The 24,814-nt window shown below is 42.4% G+C and overlaps 1 protein-coding gene across 1 annotated transcript in view; it reads left to right on the top strand.

Moving 5' to 3' along the window:
- Nucleotides 1–24,814, top strand: part of PDK3 (pyruvate dehydrogenase kinase 3) — a 75,978-nt gene that overhangs the window by 7,002 nt on the left and 44,162 nt on the right. The window contains exons 2-3 of the mRNA XM_068962272.1: nt 15,944–16,085; nt 20,863–20,934. Coding sequence (XP_068818373.1) covers nt 15,944–16,085; nt 20,863–20,934 — 214 coding nt within the window. The remainder of the gene's footprint in view (nt 1–15,943; nt 16,086–20,862; nt 20,935–24,814) is intronic.

Genomic DNA, 24,814 nt, shown 5'->3' with positions numbered 1-24,814 from the left:
TACCATAATTAACACTGGTTCTGCGAACCTTGGAGCCTTTAGCTATTAGGAGGCAGCAGCCGGTTTCCCTGTTGGACTCTTTTTGAGGTTCGAAAGCCCAGCTGCCTTCTCTTTTCCTTGAGAAGGTATTTTAAGGTTCCAGTGCCCACTGAGAAGTTGACTTTGCTTCCAAAGACTGCTCTTTGAAAAGCCTTGGGTTTGTAAAGTCATACTTCTTAAAGCCTGATTACTACTGGGGAGAAGAATGGATTTGTCCCTGGTTTTCTGTCAGCAGTCAGGCTATTCTGCTCTAAGGCATTGCCAAGAATTCGACTCACCTGTTTAGAGACGAAAGCCAATGATTCAGAATTGAAAGGGGAAGGGAACAATTCCATTTCGGGGACAGATATCTAATGTGGCTTAATGCATGTTGGTCAATATTTAAATTTAAAGGACGAATTGACCTTTTGGGCCCTAAAGATCTGATATAACTGGATTTCAACATGGTTTATGAGACTCTGAGCACTTCAGGTGTAGTTCCGGCTCTGATTGTTGTCTTGGCAATTAGGTATGCTTCCGAAGGGGGGACAGGTCACAATACCAACCTACAGATGACTGAGTGGTTTCCTCCCATTAAACTTCGGGAAATTGATCGGGTTGTTGGCAAGATTTGGGAAACCTTGGTCTTATTACTGGATGGAAGCAGAAAATACCACCATTTTTCCTTTTCATTTTGTGTGTGTTCTGTTACTGATATTTTGCTTCCATGATTATCTGATTCCAGAATTGGGCAAATCCTTTTTTTTTTTTTCCCTTGGAATGCTATAGTCTTAAGGGCCAGCTACCTGTTTTTGTCTTACAGTTAATAGACTTCATTTTTAAGAGTAGTTTTAGGTTCACAGCAAAATGGGCAGAAAGTATAGGGAACTCCCATACCCACTTCCACAAGTAAAATGTCCTCCACCATCAACATCCTGCACCATGGTGTGTGGGCCGTTTGTTGCAACTGATGAACCAACACTGATCCATCATTATCCCCCAAAGTCCATAGTTCCCATTAGGGTTTGGTCTTTATGTTGTACATGCTCTAGGTTTTGGCAACACCTGTTTTTGTAAATAAAGCTTTATTGGACCACAGCCATGTCCATTCATTACATAGCACATGTGGCTTCTGAACCTCTGCAGCAGCACAGTTGAGTAGTTGCCATGGAGACTGGCCCCCAAAGCCAAACTGTTTACCTTCTGGCCCTTTACAGAAAGTTTGCAACCTCTAAGATAGTTTGGCTCCCTGTTAAAGAAGTGTGCTGTGATTGCTCTTATTTTGCATTTAAATGACAAAGCTCTGTTTGTCCTGCTTGCTGCTGCTGCTAAGTCGCTTCAGTCTTGACTATCTGGAGGGTGACTTTTGGGATAGCTAAGGTTCGTCCAGGTGATCGATGGCTTAGCTCTAGGATCTGTGCCCCTGTGTGGAATTACCACGTGAAGGACTTCGAGGGGTTGTATAGCTTTAATCTATAGGGCTGTCCCCAGAGTTGAAGTGTACTGGTTTCTCCGCAGCCCTCCCAAAATGAGGTTTTATGACTTTGTGTAATAGGTAACATAGAAGCTAAAAGTTTTATTTTTTTTTTCCCTTGTGGGTTTATTTTGTTCATTTTGAAGTGTGTAAAGTGCCCTTGACCATTTATTCACCGGGCTCTGGTTCAGTTCAGTCACTCAGTTGTGGCCGACTCTTTGCAACTCCATGGACTGCAGCATGCCAGGCCTCCCTGTCCATCACCAACTCCCGGAGTTTACTCAGACTCATGTCCATTGAATTGGTGATGCCATCCAACCATCTCATCCTCTGTCGTCCCCTTCTCTTGGCTTCAATCTTTCCCAGCATCCCGGTCTTTTCAAATGAGTCAGTTCTTTGCATCAGGTGGCCAAACAAAGTATTGGAGTTTCAGCTTCAGCATCAGTCCTTCCAATGAATATTAGGACTGATTTCCTTTAGGATGGACTGATTGGATCTCCTTGCTGTCCAAGGGACTCTCAAGAGTCTACTCCAACACCACAGTTCAAAAGCATCAGTTCTTTGGTGCTCAGCTTTCTTTATAGTCCAACTCTCACATTCATACATGACTCCTGGAGAAACAATAGCTTTGACTAGATGGACCTTTGTTGGCAAAGTAACATCTCTGCTTGTCGATATACTGTCTAGGTTGGTCATAACTTTTCTTCCAAGGAGCAAGCATCTTTTAACTTCATGGCTGCAGTCACCATCTGCAGTGATTCTGGAGCCCAGAAAAATAAAGTCTGTCCGGGCTCTGTAGTTTTAATCATTTGTGTGAACTCCCTGTGTCTACTTTGCACAGTAAGCTATTGTTCTGTGTAACTATTGTTTCCTATTGCACTCTCTTCTTTAATAAAGTAATGACAAGTATACAATTAAAGGCTTGTGAGAAGAATATCATCTCTAATTCTTTATCCATTATGCCGTAGGCTTACAGCTTTTGCCCATCTATTTACATATGTTGACAATGAATATGTTTCCTTTTTATTTAGTGCACAGTCTGAGTTTTAATATAGTCAATCATTTACAATGCTTTTATCATGGTCAGATTTATCACCTAGAGCAGTATGTAAATTGTTACTAAATCCCCCTGGAATTCATTGCCATCTCTGCTGGGAAGTTTGCATCAACTCTCTTACTCAGTTCTGCTGTTCATTTGCACAGCAGCAATGATCAAGACCCTGTATCTTTCTCTCTTGTTGCTGTTTTGTCACAGAGTAGGTAAATTCTCTCCAAAAGGAGAACTTGCTGATTTCAGCTAAATATCATATGCTAACTTTTGCCTTGTAATTTCTGGTAAAATTTGGTGATGGCAGCTCCTTTTCTATTACCTAAGATTCTTGCTGTTCTTGCCCACTTAATTCTTTTTGGTAAATTAGCTAACTTAGAGAAAATGTGCTAAGGAAACTGTGAATGGGTACTTGGCATTCATTGAAGCTAGCCTGCAAGCACCTTTAGGGAGCCCGTTTCACCATATTTGTGGCAGAGCTGGGTTTGATTTCCTTCATATCCCTTGAGGATACCTCCTTTCCCAGTCAGTGTCTCATCCTGTCGGAGATGATTCTTTCTGCTATAATAAATAGCACAAAAACCACAGTAAGCTATTTGTCATCTGTTACACAGGTCGATGTTTATATTCCTTGTGATTGAATATTTGGGGTTCTAACTCGGTAGATTATTTCCCTAAGCATCACCCAAGTAGTTGGGACTTTTTCATTTTTAGACTTGACCTCTGATTCCACTCCATCATTTGAGTCTTGTCAATGTTTCTTTCTTACTAGGGCATGAAGGTCAGTGTAGAATAGTTGTCACTCTTGGGAATAAATCGCTATGTATCTCTTTTAACATTTTCTCAAGACATGAAGTTAAGTATCCTAAGTGCTGTGTAACATGCACATCTTTCCCCAGCGAATTGCTGCATTTTCAGGGTTTACCCGACCCTACCTTGAATCTGTCCTAGAAGAGTACAGTGTTTTGTTTCCTCAAGCTTGGTAGCAGATATTCCTTAATACGTGACTGTGTACTTTGTATACAGTTGGTTAATTTTTCCTCTTGCTTCTGAGATGAAGTAAAAAGCATTAAGCAGAAAGTTTTGCTATATTAACATTCCTGTATTGGTCCTGTCATGTGCCCCAGTGTGGTCAGTTTCCTAGGAGGCTGAAACAAAACTCAAACAGGAAAATAGAGACTAAAAATAGATGGGCCAGTGAAAAATTTTGGGATGCTCAGCCACTGTCTTAGCCTGAGGAGGTCTTTGGTTTATCTTGCTGTTGAATTTTCTGGGATTAGATGCTGGTCAGTGAATCTCAGCCCTGAGCACTCCTGAGAATTATCTGGGGAACTCCTAAAACCAGTGCCATCTGCCCGCCATCCCCCCCACAAAAAAAAAAACCCTGTAGATGCCAATTAAATTAGTCTCTGTGAGTAGGATCTAGGTGCTGGTATTTTTTACTTACTGGTGACTATAATGTGCTTCCAGTGTTAAGAAGTGTGTTAGATCTGTTAAAATTTTCGCCCAAGAGCTCTGAAACACTAAGTGATAAAGTCTTTGAGATGCTAAAGGTTAACACTTAAGATGTTTAGGAGTCCATCAACTTTTTTTTTTTTGACCATGCCATGCGACTTGTGGGATCTTAGTTCCCGGGCATTGAGCCTGGGCCCTGGCAGTGAAAGCACCGAGTCCTAACCATTGAACCACCAGGGAATTCCCAGAAGTCCGTCAGTATTTGTCAGACTTTCTGGATTCAGAATGAAGGGGAAAGTGAGAAGCGTTGCAGAATCATTGAGGCATAGTTGCTGCCTTTGAAGGGCTTCTAAATGAATGAGAAGTTGGGACAAAGACGTCAGTATATATGAGGTAGCCAGAATGTTTGCATACCATGAGTTTGTGGCATGCTTTCTCTACCTCTTCCTTGGAGGTTTGTGTAATAGCGATTGTTTCTGGGTATATGTGAAGTGTTAACCCAGGTGTCCTTTTTTTTTTTTTTTTAAAGCTTATTTTCTTTTTTCACTTCAGGTTTCTGTTGCTTTGCGTAGGCTTTTCTCTGGTTGTGGGGGCAACTCTCTGTTGTGTGTGCGGGCTTCTCATTGCAGTGTCTTCTCTTGCTGTGGAGCACAGGCTCTAGGCGCATGGGATTCAGTAGTCGTGGCTCCTGGGCTCTAGAGCGCAGGCTCAGTAGATGTGGCGCACGGTCTTAGTTCCTCTGTGGCACGTGAGATCTTCCCGGACCAGGGATTGAACCAGTATCCCTTGCATTGCAAGGTGGATTCTTAACCACTGGACCCCCAGGGAAGCCCCTAACCTAATTGTCCTTTATCCAAAGCATCGTTGGAGGCTTTTTTTCTTTGTGTGTGTGTGTGTGTGTGTGTGTGTGTGTGGAAAACAAGTGTAAATTATGTATGTACTCTTTTTCTTGATTTCTAGCTCCTTTTCTTGGCTACTCACTCCTAGCAATGCTCTCTCCAGAGTTGTCCCAGATTGTACATTAGGCAAGATTGGTGCAGGATAAACAATTGTAAGGTGTCTAAATGAAAATCTTATCCCTGTAGATTGATTCAGTGGGCGCTTGAGCTTAGAGATCCCCTGTCCAACCTCCCCAGTTTTACACACAAGAAAGGCGGTGCACCAGGTAATGAGGAGGCTGCCCACAGCGCTAGCTACTTGTTGACCTAACATCTTGGCTGTCTCTTCCAGAGGGAGCCAGAAATTATTCTTTCTAGGAGGCAAGGGAACTTACCTTTGCGTACCACTTTTGACCAGACACAGTAGTAGACATATGGAGCTACAGTTCCATCCAGGTGAAACAGATGTTTCCCTCTCTTGAAGAAAGACGCTGAAGCGTAGATGATTTAAGTATCTTACCTAAGCAAAATTAGGAGCAAAACCACAGTTAAAATTCAGGTAGATTGAGCTTTTAAACGTATGCTTTTTTTCTTTCAATATAACATACCATTTTTTCCTACCTAATGTACTGTTACCCCAGTGCAGTCCTTTCTAGCAAACAGTCTCTATTAGCAATCCTGGAGTTTTGTCTAAATTTGTTCTGCTTAAACAATCAGGAAATTGTGTAATCTCATGTTTGTCTAGTGTTACCACTTTGGAGCCATCAGATTGCTACCTCCTTCACTTACTTACACTTCATTTACTTTATTTACTTATTCAAAGGACCCACCCTTGTTAGTGTGCCTGTTGTTTCTCTCTGGAAATACCATAACTGGTCTGTGTGGACTTGTACTCAAAGCTTGATTTCCATTGCCTACCAGTGTGAGCTTGGACAAATCACTTAATCCCACTACATAAACTTCAGTGTCCTTTTCTACAAAATGGAAATGATAGCATTGAACCATAGGCCTGTTGCACCCGTGAACTTGAAAAAATGCCCCACAGTGCATGGCTCATGGTTGGTGCTCAGTAGATGTTGGCTCTGCTTTTGTTTTAGTGACACAGTGTTTCCTGGATGAAACCAGCTTCCTGCGAAGGGAGCTCTTAACCTCCAATGTTAATTGTCTTCAAGTTTGTTGGCTGAAGGTCCCAGCTCTGTAAACTAATCATTTTCCAAGAAACTTAGTGCTTTTAGCGTGACTGGCTTTGAAGCTTCTTCACTCACTGTAATGGTTAACTTAAGGTTTTGCCTCAGTTAACCTCAATGATGAGTACATTGTGACCTTGACTTAACTGTTCCTGCTTCCATGACAACAAGACATTCTGTTAACTCACCATCCACCGTTAGGACTAGATCCTAACCCCTACCCCCCCTGCTTCTGGAATTAAAATGATGTGAATCTGGGTGGTGGCTTTGGCTATGATTGTTGCTCACATACTCCAGCCACTTTATTTGTGAAGTCATTCTCAAAATGTCCCTCTGGCCCGACACACCATACTGCCACTTTATTATCAACTTCCTGTCTACCTTCTGGCTCTTCCCCCAACTATAAAGATTGGAATACTCTCAAGCAGATATATAGAATGAAATGATCTATTAAAGGAATTAACCATTACCAGCAAATGTTATCTTGAACCCCTGAATTTTATTTGCTATTGTAAGTTTATACTGAAACTTACTAGGTATTTGAATTTTCAGTGCTCATCAGGAAATAGTAAACACCTGCAATGTGCCAGGTATTATGCTGAGGAATCCTGAGATCCATGGGACATAGAACTGAGTGACGAGGGCTGATGGGAAAGGGATTGCCCAAGCCAAGGGCAGAAATTGTGGCCCTGTGGTGAAATGTACGTATAATTTGGTTTGACCTTCTGACATAGAGAAGGGCAGGTTTCTCACTAATCTGTTCGTGTGTGTGTGTGTGTGCGTGTGCACTCAGTCTCAGTTGTGTCCAACTCTTTGTGACCCTATGGACTGTACCCCATCATGCTTCTCTGTCCATGGATTTCTCCAGGCAAGAATACTGGAGTGGGTTGCCATTCCCTTCTCCAGGGGAATCTTCCTGACCCTGGGATCAAACCTGCATCTCCTGCATTGACAGGCAGATTCTTTACCACTGAGCCACCTGGGAAGTTCAAGGACACATATATTTTAAGAGCCAACAAACAAGATATTTAAAGAGAGAGGATCAAGGTGCTAGTTGATGTCACTCACTTTCCCTCAGCCAAACACAGATCTCCTTCGGGGAAGGATCCAGTAACCCTCACCTACCTTAATTGAGAACCTCGTCACAATCACCCTGCACCCTCTTGTCTTTCTTACAAGAGCATCAAAAACATTACATGAAGGTAGCATGGGCCTCAGACCCCATTAGGAAGATCTGCATATAGTAGCACATTCTGTTTGAGATTTTTTTTTTTTTTTAGAATACAATAGCTCTGGTAGGGTTTTTTTTTTTTTTAATGTAGAATGGCTCTAATTATAGAAAGACCTTTTTCAGATAACTGCTTTTTTCCTTAAAAACTTTTTTCATTTTTAAACTGAAGTATAGTTCATTTACAATGTTGTGTTAATTCCTGCTGTACAGAAGTGATTCAATTATATATGTATGTATACACACACATTTTTCATATTCTTTTCCATTATGGTTTATCACTGCTTAGACCATTTGAGTGTGACAGAAGGGGACTAGCAGTGTGACTTCTGTGGCTGGGTCATAAAAGGCCATGCAGCCTCTGCCTTTTTTATTGAAGCCATCCCAGAATCCAGCTAGCCCAAGGCCGCCATACTGTGAGGAGGCCCTTGGAGGGACCACCAGAAGATGCTCCAGTGGGCAGTCTCAGTCTGCAAGTAGTCGACTGAAGCCTTGTGAGCGGGAAGCCTTCGGATGCTTTCAGCTCCCAACAGTCCAGTCACTCCCCCAATGTTTCAGTTTTCCCAGCTGAGGTTCCAGAGCAGCCATACCTCCTGTGTCCTTTCTGAATTCCTGACCCACAGCGTCTGTGAGCATAATAAAATAGACATTGGGCTGAGAGGAATAGTATGATAGCTGGCTCTTGTGTGGCTCAGATGGTAAAGAATCCGCCTGCAATGTGGGAGATCAGAGTTCAATTCCTGGGTTAGGAAGATCCTCTGGAATAGGGAAAGGCTACCCACTCCAGTATTCTGGCCTGGAGAAGTTCATAGACTGTCTAGTCCATGGGGTTGCAAAGAGTCGGACATGACTGAGCGCCTTTACTTTCACTTGGCTGTTGTTGGGGCATTGAGTCTGGTAGGGAATGAGGGGTGTGTGAAATGCCTGATCTTAGACTCTTTTGCTCTGAAGTTTCCGGCTTGCTGTTAGTAATAATAACCCAAATGGTCCAGCCTAGAGTGGACTCAGCCTCAAGTTTGGTAGATCTCAAACCCACTACCTATCTTGATCTCTTGAAATTCAGGAGTATGTTTTCCCAAAGGAAAACTTAAACTTCCCAGGCAGTGAAATAATACTTTTGGACATGGAGTGAAACAGACATTTTCAAAGTGTGTGTGTGTGCTCAGTCAGATGGTCTGGCTCTTTGTGACCCCATGGACTGTAGCCTGCCAGGCTCCTCTGTCCATGGAATGTTCCAGGCAAGAATTTCCTACTGCAGGATATCTTCCCGATCCAGGGATCGAACCTGTGTCTCTTGTGTTTCCTGCATTTTCAGGCAGATTCTTTACCACTAGCGCCACCTGGGAAGCCCAAAGTGTAAATAAAGCTAGAATGAGTGGGGAGGGATTCTTTTGAAGGATATTTACAATCATTTGGTAGCTCTCCACTGTTTCTTTGGAAGGACTGTTCAGTTAATCATTGCTTATAGCTCTGGTAAGTTCTAAAATAAATTACCTATCTTAAAATTCAGTGTTTTCAACAGATTGAAATCTTATAAATACAACTGAAGAAAAACAAAAAAGATTCCCGAAATATTATTTTGAAAATATATATTTTACCCATTTTAACGTTGTTGTTGTTCAGTCACTAAGTCGTGTCTGAATCTTTGCAACCCCATGAACTTTAGCATGCCAGGCTTCCCTGTCCTTTGCTATCTCCCTGAGCTTGCTCAGGCTCATGGCCATTGAGTCAGTGATTCCATCCAACCATCTCATCCTCTGTCATCCCCTTCTCCTCCTGCCCTCAGTGTTTCCCAGCATCAGGGTCTTTTCCAGTGAGTCAGCTCTTCGCATCAGGTGGCCAAAGGATTGGAGCTTCAGCATCAGTCCTTCTAATGAATATATTCAGGGTTGATTCCCTTTAGGATTGACTGGTTTGATCTCCTTGCTGTCCAAGGGACTCTCAAGAGTCTTCTCTAACACCAGAGTTCAAAGGCAGTTCTGTGGTGCTCAGCCTTCTTTATGGTTCAGCTCTCACATCCATACATGACTACTGGAAAAACCATAGCTTTGACTAGATGGACCTTTGTTGGCAAAGTGATGTCTCTCATTTTTAATATGTTGTCAGGTTTGTCATAGCTTTTCTTCCAAGGAGCAAGCATCTTTTAATTTCATTGTTCCAGTCACCGTGGGCAGTGATTTTGGAGCGCAGGAAAATGAAATCTGTTAGTGTTTCCACTTTCTTATTTGCCGTGAAGTGATGGGACCAGATGCTATGATCTTAGTGTTTTGAATGTTGAGTTTTAAGCCAGCTTTTTCACTCTTCTCTTTCACCTTGAATGTGAAGTCAAGTGGGCCTTAGGAAGCATCACTACGAACAACGCTAGTGGAGGTGATGGAATTCCAGTGGAGCTATTTCAAATCCTGAAAGATGATGCTGTGAAAGTGCTGCACTCAGTATGCCAGCAAATTTGGAAAATTCAGCAGTGGCCACAGGACTGGAAAAGGTCGGTTTTCATTCCAATCCCAAAGAAAGGCAATGCCAAAGAGTGCTCAAACTACCACACAGTTGCACTCATCTCACACGCTAGTAAAGTAATGCTCAAAAATTCTCCAAGTCAAGCTTCAACAATACATAAACCGTGAACTCCCAGATGTTCAAGCTGGTTTTAGAAAAGGCAAGAGGAACCAGAGATCAAATTGCCAACATCTGCTGGATCATCGAAAAAGCAAGAGAGTTCCAGAAAAACATCTATTTCTGCTTTATTGACTATGCCAAAGCCTTTGATTGTGTGGCTCATAAGAAACTGGAAAATTCTGAAAGAGATGGGAATATCAGACCACCTGACCTGCCTCTTGAAAAAGCTGTATGCAGGTCAGGAAGCAACAGTTAGAACTGGACATGGAACAACAGACTGGTTCCAAATAGGAAAAGGAGTACATCAGGGCTGTATATTATCACCCTGCTTATTTAACTTACATGCAGAGTACATCATGAGAAACGCTGGACTGGCGGAAGCACAAGCTGGAATCAAGATTGCCGGGAGAAATATCAATAACCTCAGATATGCAGATGATACCACCCTTATGGCAGAAAGTGAAGAAGAACTAAAGAGTCTGTTGATGAAAGTGAAAGGAGAGTGAAAAAGTTGGCTTAAAGCTCAACATTCAGAAAACTAAGATCATGGCATCCGGTCCCATCACTTTATGGCAAATAGATGGGGAAACAGTGTTAGACTTTATTTTTTTGGGCTCCAAAATCACTGTAGATGGTAACTGCAGCCATGAAATTAAAAGATGCATACTCCTTGGAAGAAAAGTTATGACCAACCTAGATAGCATATTAAAAAGCACAGATATTACTTTGCCAACAAAGGTCTGTCTTGTCAAAGTTATAGTTTCTCCAGGAGTCATGTATGGATGTGAGAGTTGGACTATAAAGAAAGCTGAGTGCCAAAGAAGTGATGCTTTTGAACCGTGGTGTTGGAGAAGACTCTTGAGAGTCCCTTGGACAGCAAGGAGATCCAACCAGTCCATCCTAAGGAGACCAGTCCTGTATATTCATTGGAAGGACTGATGTTGAAGCTGAAACTCCAATCCTTTGGCCACCTGATGCAAAGAGCTGACTCATTGGAAAAGACCCTGATGCTGGGAAAGATTGAGGGCAGGAGGAGAAGGGGACGACAGAGGATGAGATGGTTGGGTGGCATCACTGACTCAATGGACATGAGTTTGGATGAACTCCGGGAGTTGGGATGCACAGGGAGGCCTGGCGTGCTGCAGTTCATGGGGTCGCGAAGAGTCGGACATGACTGAGCAACTGAACTGAAGAGGCTCTTTAGTTCCTCTTCGCTTTCTGCCATTAATTTGGTATCATGTACATATCTGAGATTGTTGATATTTCTCTCAGCAGTATTGATTCCAGCTTGTGATTCATCCAGCCCAGCATTTCACATGATGTACTCTGCATGTAAGTTAAATAAGCAGGGCGACAACGTACAGCCCTGACATACTCCTTTCCCAGTTTTGAACCAGTCTGTTGTTCTGTGTCCAGTTCTAACATGGTTAGTGGTAAAAATGCATTGTAAATCCAAACATTTAATTGACATTTAGAAAAAGCAGCATTATCAGAATGAGCTGATCATTCTGTTGGATGTTGGTGCCTTGCTGCTAATTTTTCTATTTTTGCCTTGCTTTTCCATTCTCTGATTCCCTTGCTTTGGTTCCCAAAACATCTCCCACCAAGTAGTAAAGCTGAAAGATGTGGATAAAGATAGCCTTTAAGTAATCCAGACAGGAGACTACATTTTGGGGAGGCATGTGCTCAGCCCTATGCTTTAATTATCAGATCACTCCATTAATTGAAGAAATAATAATTTTTTCCTACTTGCTGTAAATTGGTCGAAAAGAGGATTAGAGATTCACCAGAAATATAGGCCATAGTGGAAACCAGAGAAAGAGAATAATCAGTCAGTACTCTTGCTCTCAGAAGGCTGGTCAAATGCTGCTTTCTTATTGGTGACCATCACTTATTGGTGACCGTGTTAAATCAGAAGTCATTTATGGAAAAAGTCATTTGTGTTTCTGTGTCTGTTTATCCTGTCTCTCGGTGAATTGGAAAGCTCTTTGGAACCTTTCTAGACAGAGCAATCACAGTTTTTTGCAAATGTAGTAACTGTCTCCAACTTCTCAATGAAAGGATGAAGTATGAAAACCAAACAGAAAACAGAAGAGAATTAAAGGGCCATCAAAAAAGAAGGAAAAGTTGAAGAAATACACGAGTGTATTTAAGTTCATAAAATGAGAATTTTCCATGCCTCTCACCCAATGCTGCTTCTTCATTTTCTGAACTAATACTAGGGAAAGATTTAATCGGTAAATTTGAATAAGATGAAGTCCATGAAGGAATGCAGAATAAAAATAGAAAATCAAAATTAAGGAATGTGGAGAAGCCAAGTAAGCAGGGAAAAAATGAAGTCAAATGACTGGGAAGAATAAGTGGAAAATACTCCGTATGCCAGAAGCCTTAGAAAAACACAACCCTTTTGAGAGGACATTGAATTAAAACCCAAAGTGTCTTTTTGGTAAGTTAACTGAAAAAAATGGTTGAAACCCTTTGATTTAAAGTGAGTATTTAATATTAACACACAGGACAAAAAACTTTGAAGAGGAAAACCACGGAAAGGTTAAAAAAAATCAGGCATTCCATATATATTTTTAGGCTCGCTAGTTAACTAACGATAAAAGACACCCCCCTGTTTAAGCTGATGTATAATTAAGGTATCCAAGTACAAAGAATTCATCTCTGAAGCTAAATTAGAATGTAGGAGGCAAAACCTGAGGTTTTTGCAGGTACTCTTTAAAAACAAACAAACAAACTTCTGAAAGTATTCTTTATTCTTGGAGTAAATCATTGAGAAGCTTCCATAGGTGAGGCACTCCAGTCAGTGCCATGGGGGTGGGGGATGGGTATACAGACAAATAAGATTTCTTTCAACACTAGTTTATGAAAGGCTGATCATCTAGGAAGGCTAGAATCAATGCTTCCTGAAATTTGGTTATTTCAGGCCACGCCCTGTAGTTAGTTGCCCTCTAGTTAGTGCAGAGTTGACCAATGCAAGCCTCAAGGCTTTTGTTTAGAAGAAAAGAAGAGTGAGTGGCAGGGACAGAGAACATACTTTAATCCTTTTTAATCCTTTTTTAATTACGTAGAATCATCAAATGAGCACAGGCGACCTCGCTGAACGGGAATGCAGTCACGCTCGCGGGGCTTAGCATCAGTCCGTTTGATCTGGTACCCTGTGGCCTCGGGCTGTTGTGCTTTCTACCATCCGGTGTTATTAGTGATTGTGCTTTAATGAGTCCCCTCTTCTCAATTTAAAAAACCTGTTCATGTGAAATGTTAAGCGCTTTTTAACCCTCGCTGCAACCTCTGTGAGCTCCGTCCCTTTCTTAGACGTGTTCTGACACTTGGTGGCATTCGTGAAGCCAGTGGGCACTCAGGATTTAAACCCAAGTCCATCTCTGGCATCCAATCTTGGCATTACTCTTCTGCAGGCTCTGTCACCTTTGATCTCAATTCTGAAATCCACAAAACTTGACAAATGGAAGTTCTTTTTTTATACCCTTGGTGCTCAAACTCAGTCTGTGGTGAAAGCTGGCCTGAAGTGGCTTGGGGCATGATCCTCCTTGCTCAGTGTGGATGTTCACAGGTTGTACTGCACTTGTGTCTGTGTAGACTGGGCTCTTTCTTGCAGCGGATGTATTTTTTTTAACTTCCTAAAATCTGAAAACCTTTCAGCTCAGAAGCCATCTAGCCCTGTGGGTTTCCAGAACAGATATGAACCTGATCACCCCTTGTCACCTGGCAGCTGCCAGCCCATTGTCACCTCTCCTGAGCCTCCCTCTCATCCTGCTTCCCACCACCCCACCGCCACTGTGCGGTTCATCTGTGGCTCCTCATGCTGTGGACAAGGCGACTTAAGCAGGTCAACTTTTGTTGCCCCCAAAACTCATAGAATACCGAGGTCATGCTGATAACTTCCAGTTCCAATTCAATACCACAGGGTTCTCGCTCTTTCCCATTCCCTAACTTCCTTCTCCAAGGAGAACGTCATCGTTTCTTTTGTGCTTTTTTTTTTTTTTTAAAGAAAATGTCCTTTCTATATAACTAGGATACAAACTATTTCTCCTGGTACATGCAAACGTGCATGCCCATTTTAATTTAGATAATAGGTCCTTCATTTTATAATGAGGTTCACCACAAGTTGTTTTGAAATATCAGCATTTTTAATGCACTTGGATGAATAGTGGTTCATCCATAAAAATTATATTTATGCAGAACATTTCAGGAATGATTTTATATATATATATATATATAAAATCTGAAGCAAAGCAGCCTGAATCATTGTGTTAATCATCTAAGGCCAGATAAATGTGTATTGAGTAAGTGTTGGAAGGTCATTGCTGAGATGCTACACTTCTCTTCCTTTTTGGAGTATTTCCCTTAGGAGAAAAGGGAAGCAGAATTATTGATTAATTAAAGATTTATTGGAGGCCTTCAATATACTACTCAGTTAGAATGAGGAAAGTGAGGGATGGGTTAAGACTTTAATATTTTATTCTGACTTTTCTGGAAATGGAGAAGGGGGCAGGGGGCATTGGGCAGAAGAGGTTCTGCAGATGAGCCTCAAAAGTGGGTTCTTTTATTTCCAGTCTCACTTGCTGAGGACAGGAAAGGAAGAAACCAGAACTGGGCTAGAAGTGTTAGAATGGATTTACTTCTGAACCTCTAATTTGCTGCCTCATCATAGGCAGAAGAAAGTGGAGAGTTTGGAGGTGAGCCCTGCTTCCTTCTCTCCAGGCCTGGCCCTGAGGTGGCCCATTTCCTAGCAGCCTGCAGGGGACGTGGGGCATTGGGCAGGCCTATCCGATCGTGAGGGAGTTTGGCCGGACCTGTAAGTATCACAGGACAGAAGAACTAACATTCACTCAACACTTGGCTCTGTATCAGGCTCTGTACATGTTGTCACATGTCGTCTTTACAAAAATGGATGTTTCATCCCTATTCTACAGATTAAGGCAGCTGAAACTCAGAAGTTAAGAAGCTTAAGAAGGGTTTCCCACCCCCCACAAGGGCGGAGTTGAGGCTGAAGCACATTTCTGTCCCCAGAGCTCCTGTCTTTGCTGTCACATCCTCGCTGGATTTACAGCAGGGTGGGGCTTGGGGGCAAGACCAATCATGGAACTGCTGGGGTCACATGGCAGCCAGGGAAGGGGCTTGGGGTCTCCTCTTTCACATGGCCTGGTATCTTTTCTCTCACTGTGCCACCACTCCACTGCTGAGGGCACCTGTGAGCTGGCTTCTTGGGCACCTCCCGAGTCCTGTGTCTCAGTCAGACCCAGGGTCTGTGGCTGCTTTCTGGTCCTGAGAGAAACATGTTTGAAGAAAGTCTTAGGAAGCAGTCGACCCACAGTAGGTGAATGTCGGTGGAATGAATGGGTTTGCTGCCTTCTGGAAACCCCTGTGAACAGGAGTGGATTTACACGTTCTCCTAGTTTTCTATTTGGCAGTTTTCCCACAGGGTTTATTTGAAAACAAATTCTGATTATATCCCAGGTCACTTTTGTTTCCACCACTGGGAACACTAGGGATGTATTTGTGCGGAGGAAAAAAACATAGCTTTCGAGGTTGCCTCTTGGAATAAAGACTCCTTTTCTATTCTAATTAAATTATTTTCTTAAGCTTGCTATTTCAGAGGATAAAGATTTAACTAGAGACTGCAGGGTTACTTACTGTTTTCTTCCCAGCCAGTCACTGGGCTACCATGCTGCTGCTGCTAAGTTGCTTCAGTCGGTTCCAACTCTGTGCGACCCCATAGACGGCAGCCCACCAGGCTCCCCCGTCCCTGGGATTCTCCAGGCAAGAACACTGGAGGGGGTTGCCATTTCCTTCTCCAATGCGTGAAAGTGAAAAGTGAAAGTGAAATCGCTCAGTCGTGTCCAACTGTTAGTGACCCCATGGACTGCAGCCCACCAGGCTCCTCCGTCCATGGGATTGTCCAGGCAAGAGTACTGGAGTGGGGTGCCATCGCCTTCTCTGGGGCTACCATGAGAACCCTTTATTATTCCATCTGTTAGGGTATAAAATCATGGAACATTTTTCATCTGTTAATAGGGAGAGATAATGCGTGTGAGAAAACTTCATATATGTTCCTACGAAAGGAGCTTCCTGTGCGCCTGGCTAACACAATGAGAGAAGTTAATCTTCTGCCGGAGAACTTGCTTAACCGCCCTTCTGTGGGATTGGTTCAGAGCTGGTAAGTACATAGTGTGGGGCAGATGGGTCTACCCAGAATGCTCAGAACATTTGACATTGGGACCATTCTCCCTAAAAGTACACATACTGCTTCCTGTGGGTATGACTCATTCAGGATAGCTGGGTTTCTTAGGTAATTAAAGGGCTTTTTTTTTTTTAACTGATACGACAATGTGTAATTATCCTAAGGAAAATGCTTTTCAACTGTATGAGACACTTCTTTGACTTTTCAATTTTTTTCTGGTTATAAATCTGAATTTTCAGGTAATTGAGAGTTTTAAGTTTTTTTCTTTTTGATGCAGACCATTTTTAAAGTCAGTTGAATTTGTTAGAGCATTGCTTCTGTTGCATGTTTTAGGTTTTTGGCCCTGAGTCATGTGGAATCTTAGCTCCCCGACCAGGGACTGAACCCACAGCCCCTACGTTGGAAGGCAAAGTCTTAACTGCTGGACCACCAGTGAAGTCCCAAGTTTTTCTGAGGGGGAGGGGTGGTGGTGGAGAAATCTCAAGACAGTGTATAATTGTCCTAAGGGAAATAACTTCTCAACTGTACCAGACACTTTCTTGACTTAAAATTTTTTCGGTTATAAATGTGATTTTTCATTGGAAAAAAAATAGAGAAGTGAAGAAAATTATGGAAAGAATACCAATGCAGTGGCCCCTGTGAGCAGGTCTCCCGATTCTTTCTTTGACTAGGGGAATGTTGTTACTTTGATCCAGTCTCCATCATGGTTTTTTCTGTTTTTCCTTTTAAAAAAGTTTTTGGAAGATCATACTTATTTTAGGACAAATTAAGTCATTTGGAGGGGAATGTCCAAGTGAAAAAGATCAGCCACCTGCTGTGCTGCATCTGCCCCATGAAAAGGCTGAAAAATCTGTAACAGGATAACTTAATGTGATGGTTAAAGCACATGCTGTCTAACTGAGGAAATTGAGTTTGTGACTGAACTGCCCACTCGGTAGGCAGAGTGTGAGGCAGTGGCTGAATGGTAGGAGGGAAGACCAGGTGGTGTATTTTTAGAAAGGGATTTACATGGAAATGCTTGCATGTCTCCTCTGTATTCTCCAAGCAGAGAGCAAGTCCCCATGGAGAAAGCGGGAGGAGTGCGTGAGGCTGGATACAAGGAGAGTGGAGCCATTCATTAGTTGGTGGCTAGAGGGTTAATGGAGACCGGGCTACTGGAGGATGGCCATTTACCAGTCATTCCTCAGTAATGCTGGTTATAGTACATTCTAAAGGGTTGAGAATGAGTCATCTGAGAAGCAGTCTATGGGTGGTCTTAGAGGTACAGTATTCAGTTCCCTCTCCCAGACAGGCAGCCATGGCTGGCGCAGCAGACCCAGGACCCAGGATAGCTCAGAGAGGCAGCGACCTTGGCTTCCATCTCAGAGTCAGTTGGATTTTGCCCTGAATTCATAGCTTGTTTTAGAAGCAGCAAGTATTATGCTTGCTTGCATGAGACTTTCTTATTGCTCTTGAGACCATGATAAGAGATTTTCCACCATGAAGTATATAAGCACTATTAGGGGCCTGCTACTGGGCCGGAAATTCTGGGTAGGCTAGCTATCTTTCAATATTACTGTATCACCCTGATCTCGGAATCCAGTTCAGGAGCATGCGTCATCTTGATCTGTCGTTTCCTTTTCTTTTCGAAAGTGAATCTTGAGTATACTGGGCCGTGAAACTCACCTGAGTCAAGTGTGTTCTCTGTGTCTTCTTGACTTGCAGGCTGAGAAGCCCAGCATAATCTTTGACCTCTTTCCACTTATGACATCTTTTTAGATGACATCCCCTTCTGTAAGGATGGTGTGCCAGCCTGAAAATCTGCTGACATGTGGCAGGCCTGAGGGCATCACTGTGGATGGCTGACTGTGGCCTCTTAGGATGGCTTGACCTAATGATTTTAACAGTGTCTAATTCATAGCCTTAAATGCTCAGAAACCATATTAAAAAATTATCCTGAGATGAACATGCTTTAGTATCATGCATTGTCACAAAGTTCAGGTGAGGCTGATTAATAAGACGTCATTCCTGTTTATGTGTTTATAAGCTAAGCAGTCATGTTCAGTTGGTGGCATGCCCTCATCCTCTATCCAAAGCAGAAGAGTAGGATTAGTAGTAATTAGTTACTAAAAATAATTAGGATAAGGGGTAATTTGTTCAGACACGTTCAGACCCAAAGCAGAGCTCACACACTTCTAAGTAATTGGAATCTCTGAATCGTGTTATATCCTCCATTCTCCAGATCTATATTGGACACATTATAGTCAGCTGGCACTGACTGAGATATGTTGGTATTCCTAATCAACAACAGGACCTGTTTCAAAGGGCCTAAAAGAGGCTAGATGGGGAAACAGTGAAAACAGTGACAGACTTTATTTTGGGGAGGCTCCAAAATCACTGCAGATGGTGACTGCAGCCATGAAATTAAAAGACGCTTACTCCTTGGAAGGAAAGTTATGACCAACCTAGACAGCATATTAAAAAAGCAGAGACATTACTTTGTCAACAAAGGTCCGTCTAGTCAAGGCTATGGTTTTTCCAGTGGTCACATATGGATGTGAGAGTTGGACTATAAAGAAAGCTGAGCGCCGAAGAATTGATGCTTTTGAACTGTGGTGTTGGAGAAGACTCTTGAGAGTCCCTTGGACTGCAAGGAGATCCAACCCATCCATCCTAAAGGAAATCAGTCCTGAATATTCGTTGGAAGGACTGATGTTGCAACTGAAACTCCAATACTTTGGCCACCTGATGCAAAGAACTGACTCATTTGAAAAGACTCTGATTCTGGGAAAGGTTGAAGATGGAGGAGAAGGTTGACAATGAGCTGGTTGGATGGCATCACTGACTCAATGGAGTTTGGGTAAACTCCCAGAGTTGGTGATGGACAGGGAGGCCTGGTGTGCTGCAGTCCATGGGGTTGCAAAGAGTTGGACACGACTGAGTGACTGAACTGAGAAGAGGCATTCTTTCTCCTCCATGTACATGTTGATGAATTTAGGTTAACTCTGAGAAGGAATCTTCTTTATTTCTGATTCTAACTTCTTAGCATCCTTTTTAGGATCACACACTTGCTTATTAAATATTCTGCACTTTTTTTTGGTAATCAAACTATAGACTTGTGTCCCAGTTAGGATATGTATATTAGCAAGTTAGCAGAAAATCCAACTAAGCCTGACTGAAGCAATAAATGGTAACTAAGATCCTCCCATAGGATGACCTTTTGGAGTTGGTGTAATTCAGAGAGTCACGAGATTTTCAAGGTCCTACTTTCCATGGGGTTGACTTCATTCAGTTCAGCTCAGTCACTCAGTTGTGTCCGACTCTTTGCGACCCCGTGGACTGTAGCAGGCCAGGTTTCCCTGTCCATTACCAACTCTTGGAGCTTGTTCAAACTCAAGTCCATCGAGTTGGTGATGCCATCCAACCATCTTGTCCTCTGTTCTGACTGGATTTTCTCCTGGTGACAGAATAGCTGCAGCAGTTCCAGGCTTTACATCCATGCACCTCTCTCCCAAAGACCACCAGCAAATCTGCTCTCTCTCTTTTTTTTTTTTTTTGAAGTTGCTCAGTCGTGTCTGACTCTCTGCAACCCCGTGGACTGTAGCCCACCAGGCTCCTCTGTCCATGGGATTCTCCAGGCAAGAATACTGGAGTGGGTTGCCATTTCCTTCTCCAGGGGATCTTCCCAACCCAGGGATCGAACCCAGGTCTCCTGCATTGCAGGCAGACGCTTTATCCTCTGAGCCACCATTTTAGTGACCTGAATTGAGGCTCCATTCTTGAGCCAACCCCCTGAGTTCAAGGGAATGCAATGCAGTGACAGGCTTAGACCAGGACTATCAGACTAATTAGGAATTAGTGACAAGAGGAATAGGATTACCCAGAGGAAAACTGGCCACTCAGGAGCTCTGCATAGTATCAGCTTCCCCTGAAGCACTTGGGTTCCATGGGAGAGCGAGGGGATTGGATGGATACCTGGGTGGAAATTTAAGGTACTCTAAGGCTTATGACCAACCTAGATAGCATATTGAAAAGCAGAGACATTACTTTGCCAACAAAGGTCCATCTAGTCAAGGCTATGGTTTTTCCAGTAGTCATGTATGGATGTGAGAGTTGGACTGTGAAGAAAGCTGAGCACCGAAGAATTGATGCTTTTTAACTGTGGTGTTGGAGAAGACTCTTGAGAGTCCCTTGGACTGCAAGGAGATCCAACCAGTCCATTCTGAAGGAGATCAGCCCTGGGATTTCTTTGGAAGGAATGATACATAAGCTGAAACTCCAGTACTTGGCCACCTCATGTGAAGAGTTGACTCATTGGAAAAGACTCTGATGCTGGGAGGGATTGGGGGCAGGAGGAGAAGGGGACGACCCAGGATGAGATGGCTGGATGGCATCATGGACTCGATGGATGTGAGTCTGAGTGAACTCTGGGAATTAGTGATAGACAGGGAGGCCTGGCATGCTGCGATTCATGGGGTCGCAAAGAGTCGGACATGACTGAGCGACTGAACTGAACTGAAGGCTTCCCTGGTGGCTCAGACAGTAAAGAATCCTCCTGCAATGCGAGAGACCTGGGTTCGATCCCTGGGGTGGGAAGATTCCCTGGAGAAGGGAATGGCTACCCACTCCAGTATTCTGAACTAGAAAATTCCATGGACTGTATAGTCCATTGGGGCCACAAAGAGTTGGACATGACTGAACTGGCTGGTGACTAAGGAAGAGGGGAAGGAGGCTGGATGTTGGGTAGGCAACTAACACAGTATCTCTTTTTCAGGTATATGCAGAGTTTTCTTGAACTTCTAGAATATGAAAATAAGAGCCCTGAAGATCCTCAGGTCTTGGATAAGTAAGTAGGATACCAAACTTACCTGAAAGTCAAAAAAATGTTTTGGTAAATGGAACTCATGTCACTGAGAGCCAAGAAGTACAAGTGGGATGGAGGCATTAGGTTTCTTAATGGGTAACAGCTCAACACTGCAGTTTTTTAATTAATTTTAATTGGAGGATAATTACTTTACAATATTGAGATGATTTTTGCTATATATCAACATGAATCCGCCACAGGTATACATGTGTGTCTCTTCCCCCACCCATCCTGACCCCCCTTCCCACCTCCCTCCCCACTCTATAAATTCGAGCTAAGAATTTAACTAGTACCAGGAGACCTTTCAAATTACACCTCATGATCTAATTCTTAATATTTGTGCTTCTTTCTGGTGAACTGGTGCTGGGCACCCACTGTAAATATTGCAGTAAATGTTCCACCTAGTGGTAGTTTTAAGAATGCACTGACCTCTGTGTATACATGAGTTTATGTACTTAGTCCCTTATGATTTGTTTTTAAAGTTTCAATGCAGTAATTACATTTGAGCTCAGAGAAAAGATAATGCTTTTATTCTGGAGAAGCATAAAAGTATGCTATTAACATAACTCTTCTGAATTCTATTGCTGCTATTAGGCACGGAGACTGCTAACTTTGCATGCTGATGGGAAATATTTCCAGTTTTTCTTTTTCATTTAACCAGAAAACACCCAGCTCTGAGTGTGTTTTTTCTCCCACTAAGAGAAATTGTGACCTCTTCCCATTATTTTTCTCCTCTTTCATATACCCATCATTGAATGCATACAGCAGGCCCGTTGTCCTGAGGAATTTCCAAGTAGAAACCTGGCCCACATCATTGTGACAACCAAATGCCTTACGTGTAGGTGTTCCAGAAAAAGAACTGAGAAATATCACGTTACATAAGTGACCTTAGCTCGAGGCATTTAACCCAGCAGTCTTAATTCACAGATAAGGAAAATGAGGTACAAGATGGGAAGTGACTTCCCCAAGATTGTAACGTCAGTTTGTAGCAGAGCTGAGTCTCTAAATCATGTTTACTCTCCCTCAGTACAGTTGCTCTTTGCAATGCACCATGTTGCCAGAATTGCTGGTCTGAGTTGTGAGTAGCTAGGTCGGATGTACTTGTAAATTAAAATGCAAAGGAAAAAAAGTCCTGAACTGTTTTTACTTCACGAGATGTTTTGTTAATGGGTCTATGAAATGTGGAAGAGGAGGCATTGGATTAGAGCCCTAGCTGTAACGCTTTCCTTGTTACAGGCCTTTGCTGTCATTTAAGTTATCAAAGTTAAATGAATTGAATCCAGAAGCTTTGTTTTCACCAAAGTCCTTAGCTAGTGACAGTTTGTTTCGCTGACTGACCTCTCTAGCTTCAGATTTGGGGATATAGGTTTGTGAGCATCTGTGATGTTACATTTCTGCTGTGTACTTCCTGCAGTCCTGTGATTTATGGACACAAGCCTTTAGAAGCTGCCAACTTCTGGATCCAGTGTGTACGAGATTGTAATGATAACAGCTCTCAGTGAGTTTCAGTAACCTGCCCAGGTTGCCATGAAGCTAGTTGGGAGACTTGGGGTTGTAGAAGCCAGATGCTTGTGGTGAAGGAAGGAATGGGGAGTCCTGTTCATCATAGCAGCCTTTTCTGCTCAGTGAGTTATACAGGAGTCGTGAGCAGGGAAATCATAAGTAAAGTGAAAGTAGCAAGGAAGATGAGGATGTTGATCATAATGACAAAATTTAGAAGAGTCCTGGGACTTCCATAGTGGTCCAGTGGTTAAATCTCTGTCTTCTTATGCAGGGGGTGACGGTTCGATCTCTGATCAGGGAACTAAGGTTCCATGTGCCACAGTGCTGTGCTTAATCACTCAGCTGCGTCTGACTCTTTGTGACCCCATGCACTGTAGCCCACCAGGCTCCTCTGTCTGTGGAAATTCTCCAGGCAAGAATGCTGGAGTGGATTGCCTTGCCTCCTCTAGGGGATCTTCCAAACCCAGGGATCGAACCCAGGTATCCTGCATTGCAGGCGGATTCTTCACCGCCTGAACCACCAGGGAAGCCCTGGGTGTGGCTAGAAATGTAAAATTAAATAAGACTTGTTGGAAAAAAGAAAAGGAGCCTCAGAAGATTGGGAAAGTAGTCTGAGAATTGAACCATTGAGGCAAGTCTCCTCCCTACAGATAAGTTGAGTCACTTTCCTACTGTAATGAATTGTTACACTTTAGTAATATTTCATTATGAATACATTGGGAAGAGCATTATGTAAAGGATAAATGGTCCATTAGAAAATTTCTCATGAATAATTTTGACCTAATTTCTGAGTTGACTTATTCATTTTTGCTGTCTCTGTACATATGTATTTATTACAGAAGAGTTTCATCATTGAGAAACATAAGACTGCAGATAGTCACTCCAAATTTCCATTACTGGGAAATTGAATTACTGTTAACATTTTCCTTCCATCCATACTTTTAACTTGGCGTATGTGTTTCTATATGTACAGAATGTTTTGTTTTGTTTTTTACAAAGATAACTGTCAGCATTATAGGTCTACACCACTGTTAGTAATTTCATAGTGGTCTGCCTGTAGATAAGTCAGATGACTTGACCTCCTGTTACTGGGTTTAGAATAGTTTGTGGTCTTCTTGGTACCCTAAGTAGTGCTCTGAAGAACAGTTCTGAAATACGGCTGTTGACCTTGTCCAGTTCTTTTCCTAGAGTCAGTTCCTGGGAGTGGAATAACTTTCTTTGGGCTTTTGATACAGGCTGCTCAGTCGCCCCTAGAAATTCATCAGCTACGTGCCCACTCTCTAGCCAGCAGTGGTTATTCTTTGCCAGTCCGGTAAGCATAGTGTTGCATTGTTTTAATTTGCTTTTCTTTTATTATTTCGAAGGTGAAGTTATTGGCATTTGCGTGCCCTCTGGTACATTTTCTATTGATACCAGGCCCCTTGCCTAGTTTTCTGTTAGGGTGTGATCATCTTTTCCTTTACTAAGAATAGTAACTCTTGTGAATATATATTTCTCAGATTTCACTTTTCTTGTGTCCTTATAAAATTGCTGAGATCCTAGACAGTCCTATGATTTGTTTCTTCATGGTTTCTGCCTTTGGTATTAGGCTTAGAACAGTCTTCCTTACTCCCAGGGTTATATACTCACTCACCTGGTTTTCTTCTTTCTTTTCTACAATTTCACCCTTTTACATTTAAGTTTTTTAATCCATTTTTGGGCGTAAGGTTTAAAATTGGGGCATGACTTACATTGTTAGTCAGCTATCCCAACTAATTTGTTTCCCTACTGACTTACATTGCCACTTCATCATCAGTATTGCTGAATTTTTACCCACACCTTCTCATTCATCCTTGATCCTGGTGCCAAGGTTTTTATTTGGTTCCATCGACTTGCCTTTCTGTTCTTAGTTACCATTCTCAATATAGTTTTCCCTCTACACCTTTACAAGAATGTACCCAAACATTTGAATAGGTTTGTCTTAATCACCTTTGTTCTATCTGTGTTCCATCACTATTTTACTGCTGTGAGAAATTTGCTTCAAAATTTTGCTTTTAAACAGTTTGACACCATTTATTTCTTCATGGAAGCTATCTTTTTAAGAGTCCATCATAAATCCTTGGAGATTTTTGGTATTGTCTTCATGTTGTCAGAAGAAACATCAATAAATTCTGCACTTATGTATTCAGCAAACATTTATAGGGTCTGGTTCATATGTAATCATTTATCTAGAAAGTCAGTGGATTCCTAAAAAGGTATTTGAGCATTCTGTTTCTTTATTTAAGAAGTTAAGTATTTCCGAAGGAAGACTTTCTGTAGAAAGTTTCAAGCAAAAACTGGGTAATCCTTTAGTTTCTTGTGAGTACTTCCTTGTAGCCTA

Source organism: Capricornis sumatraensis, chromosome X (genome assembly GCF_032405125.1).
Source record: "Capricornis sumatraensis isolate serow.1 chromosome X, serow.2, whole genome shotgun sequence".
In the NCBI taxonomy this organism is placed as follows: domain Eukaryota; kingdom Metazoa; phylum Chordata; class Mammalia; order Artiodactyla; family Bovidae; genus Capricornis; species Capricornis sumatraensis.
This window is presented reverse-complemented; position numbering and strand designations above follow the sequence as displayed.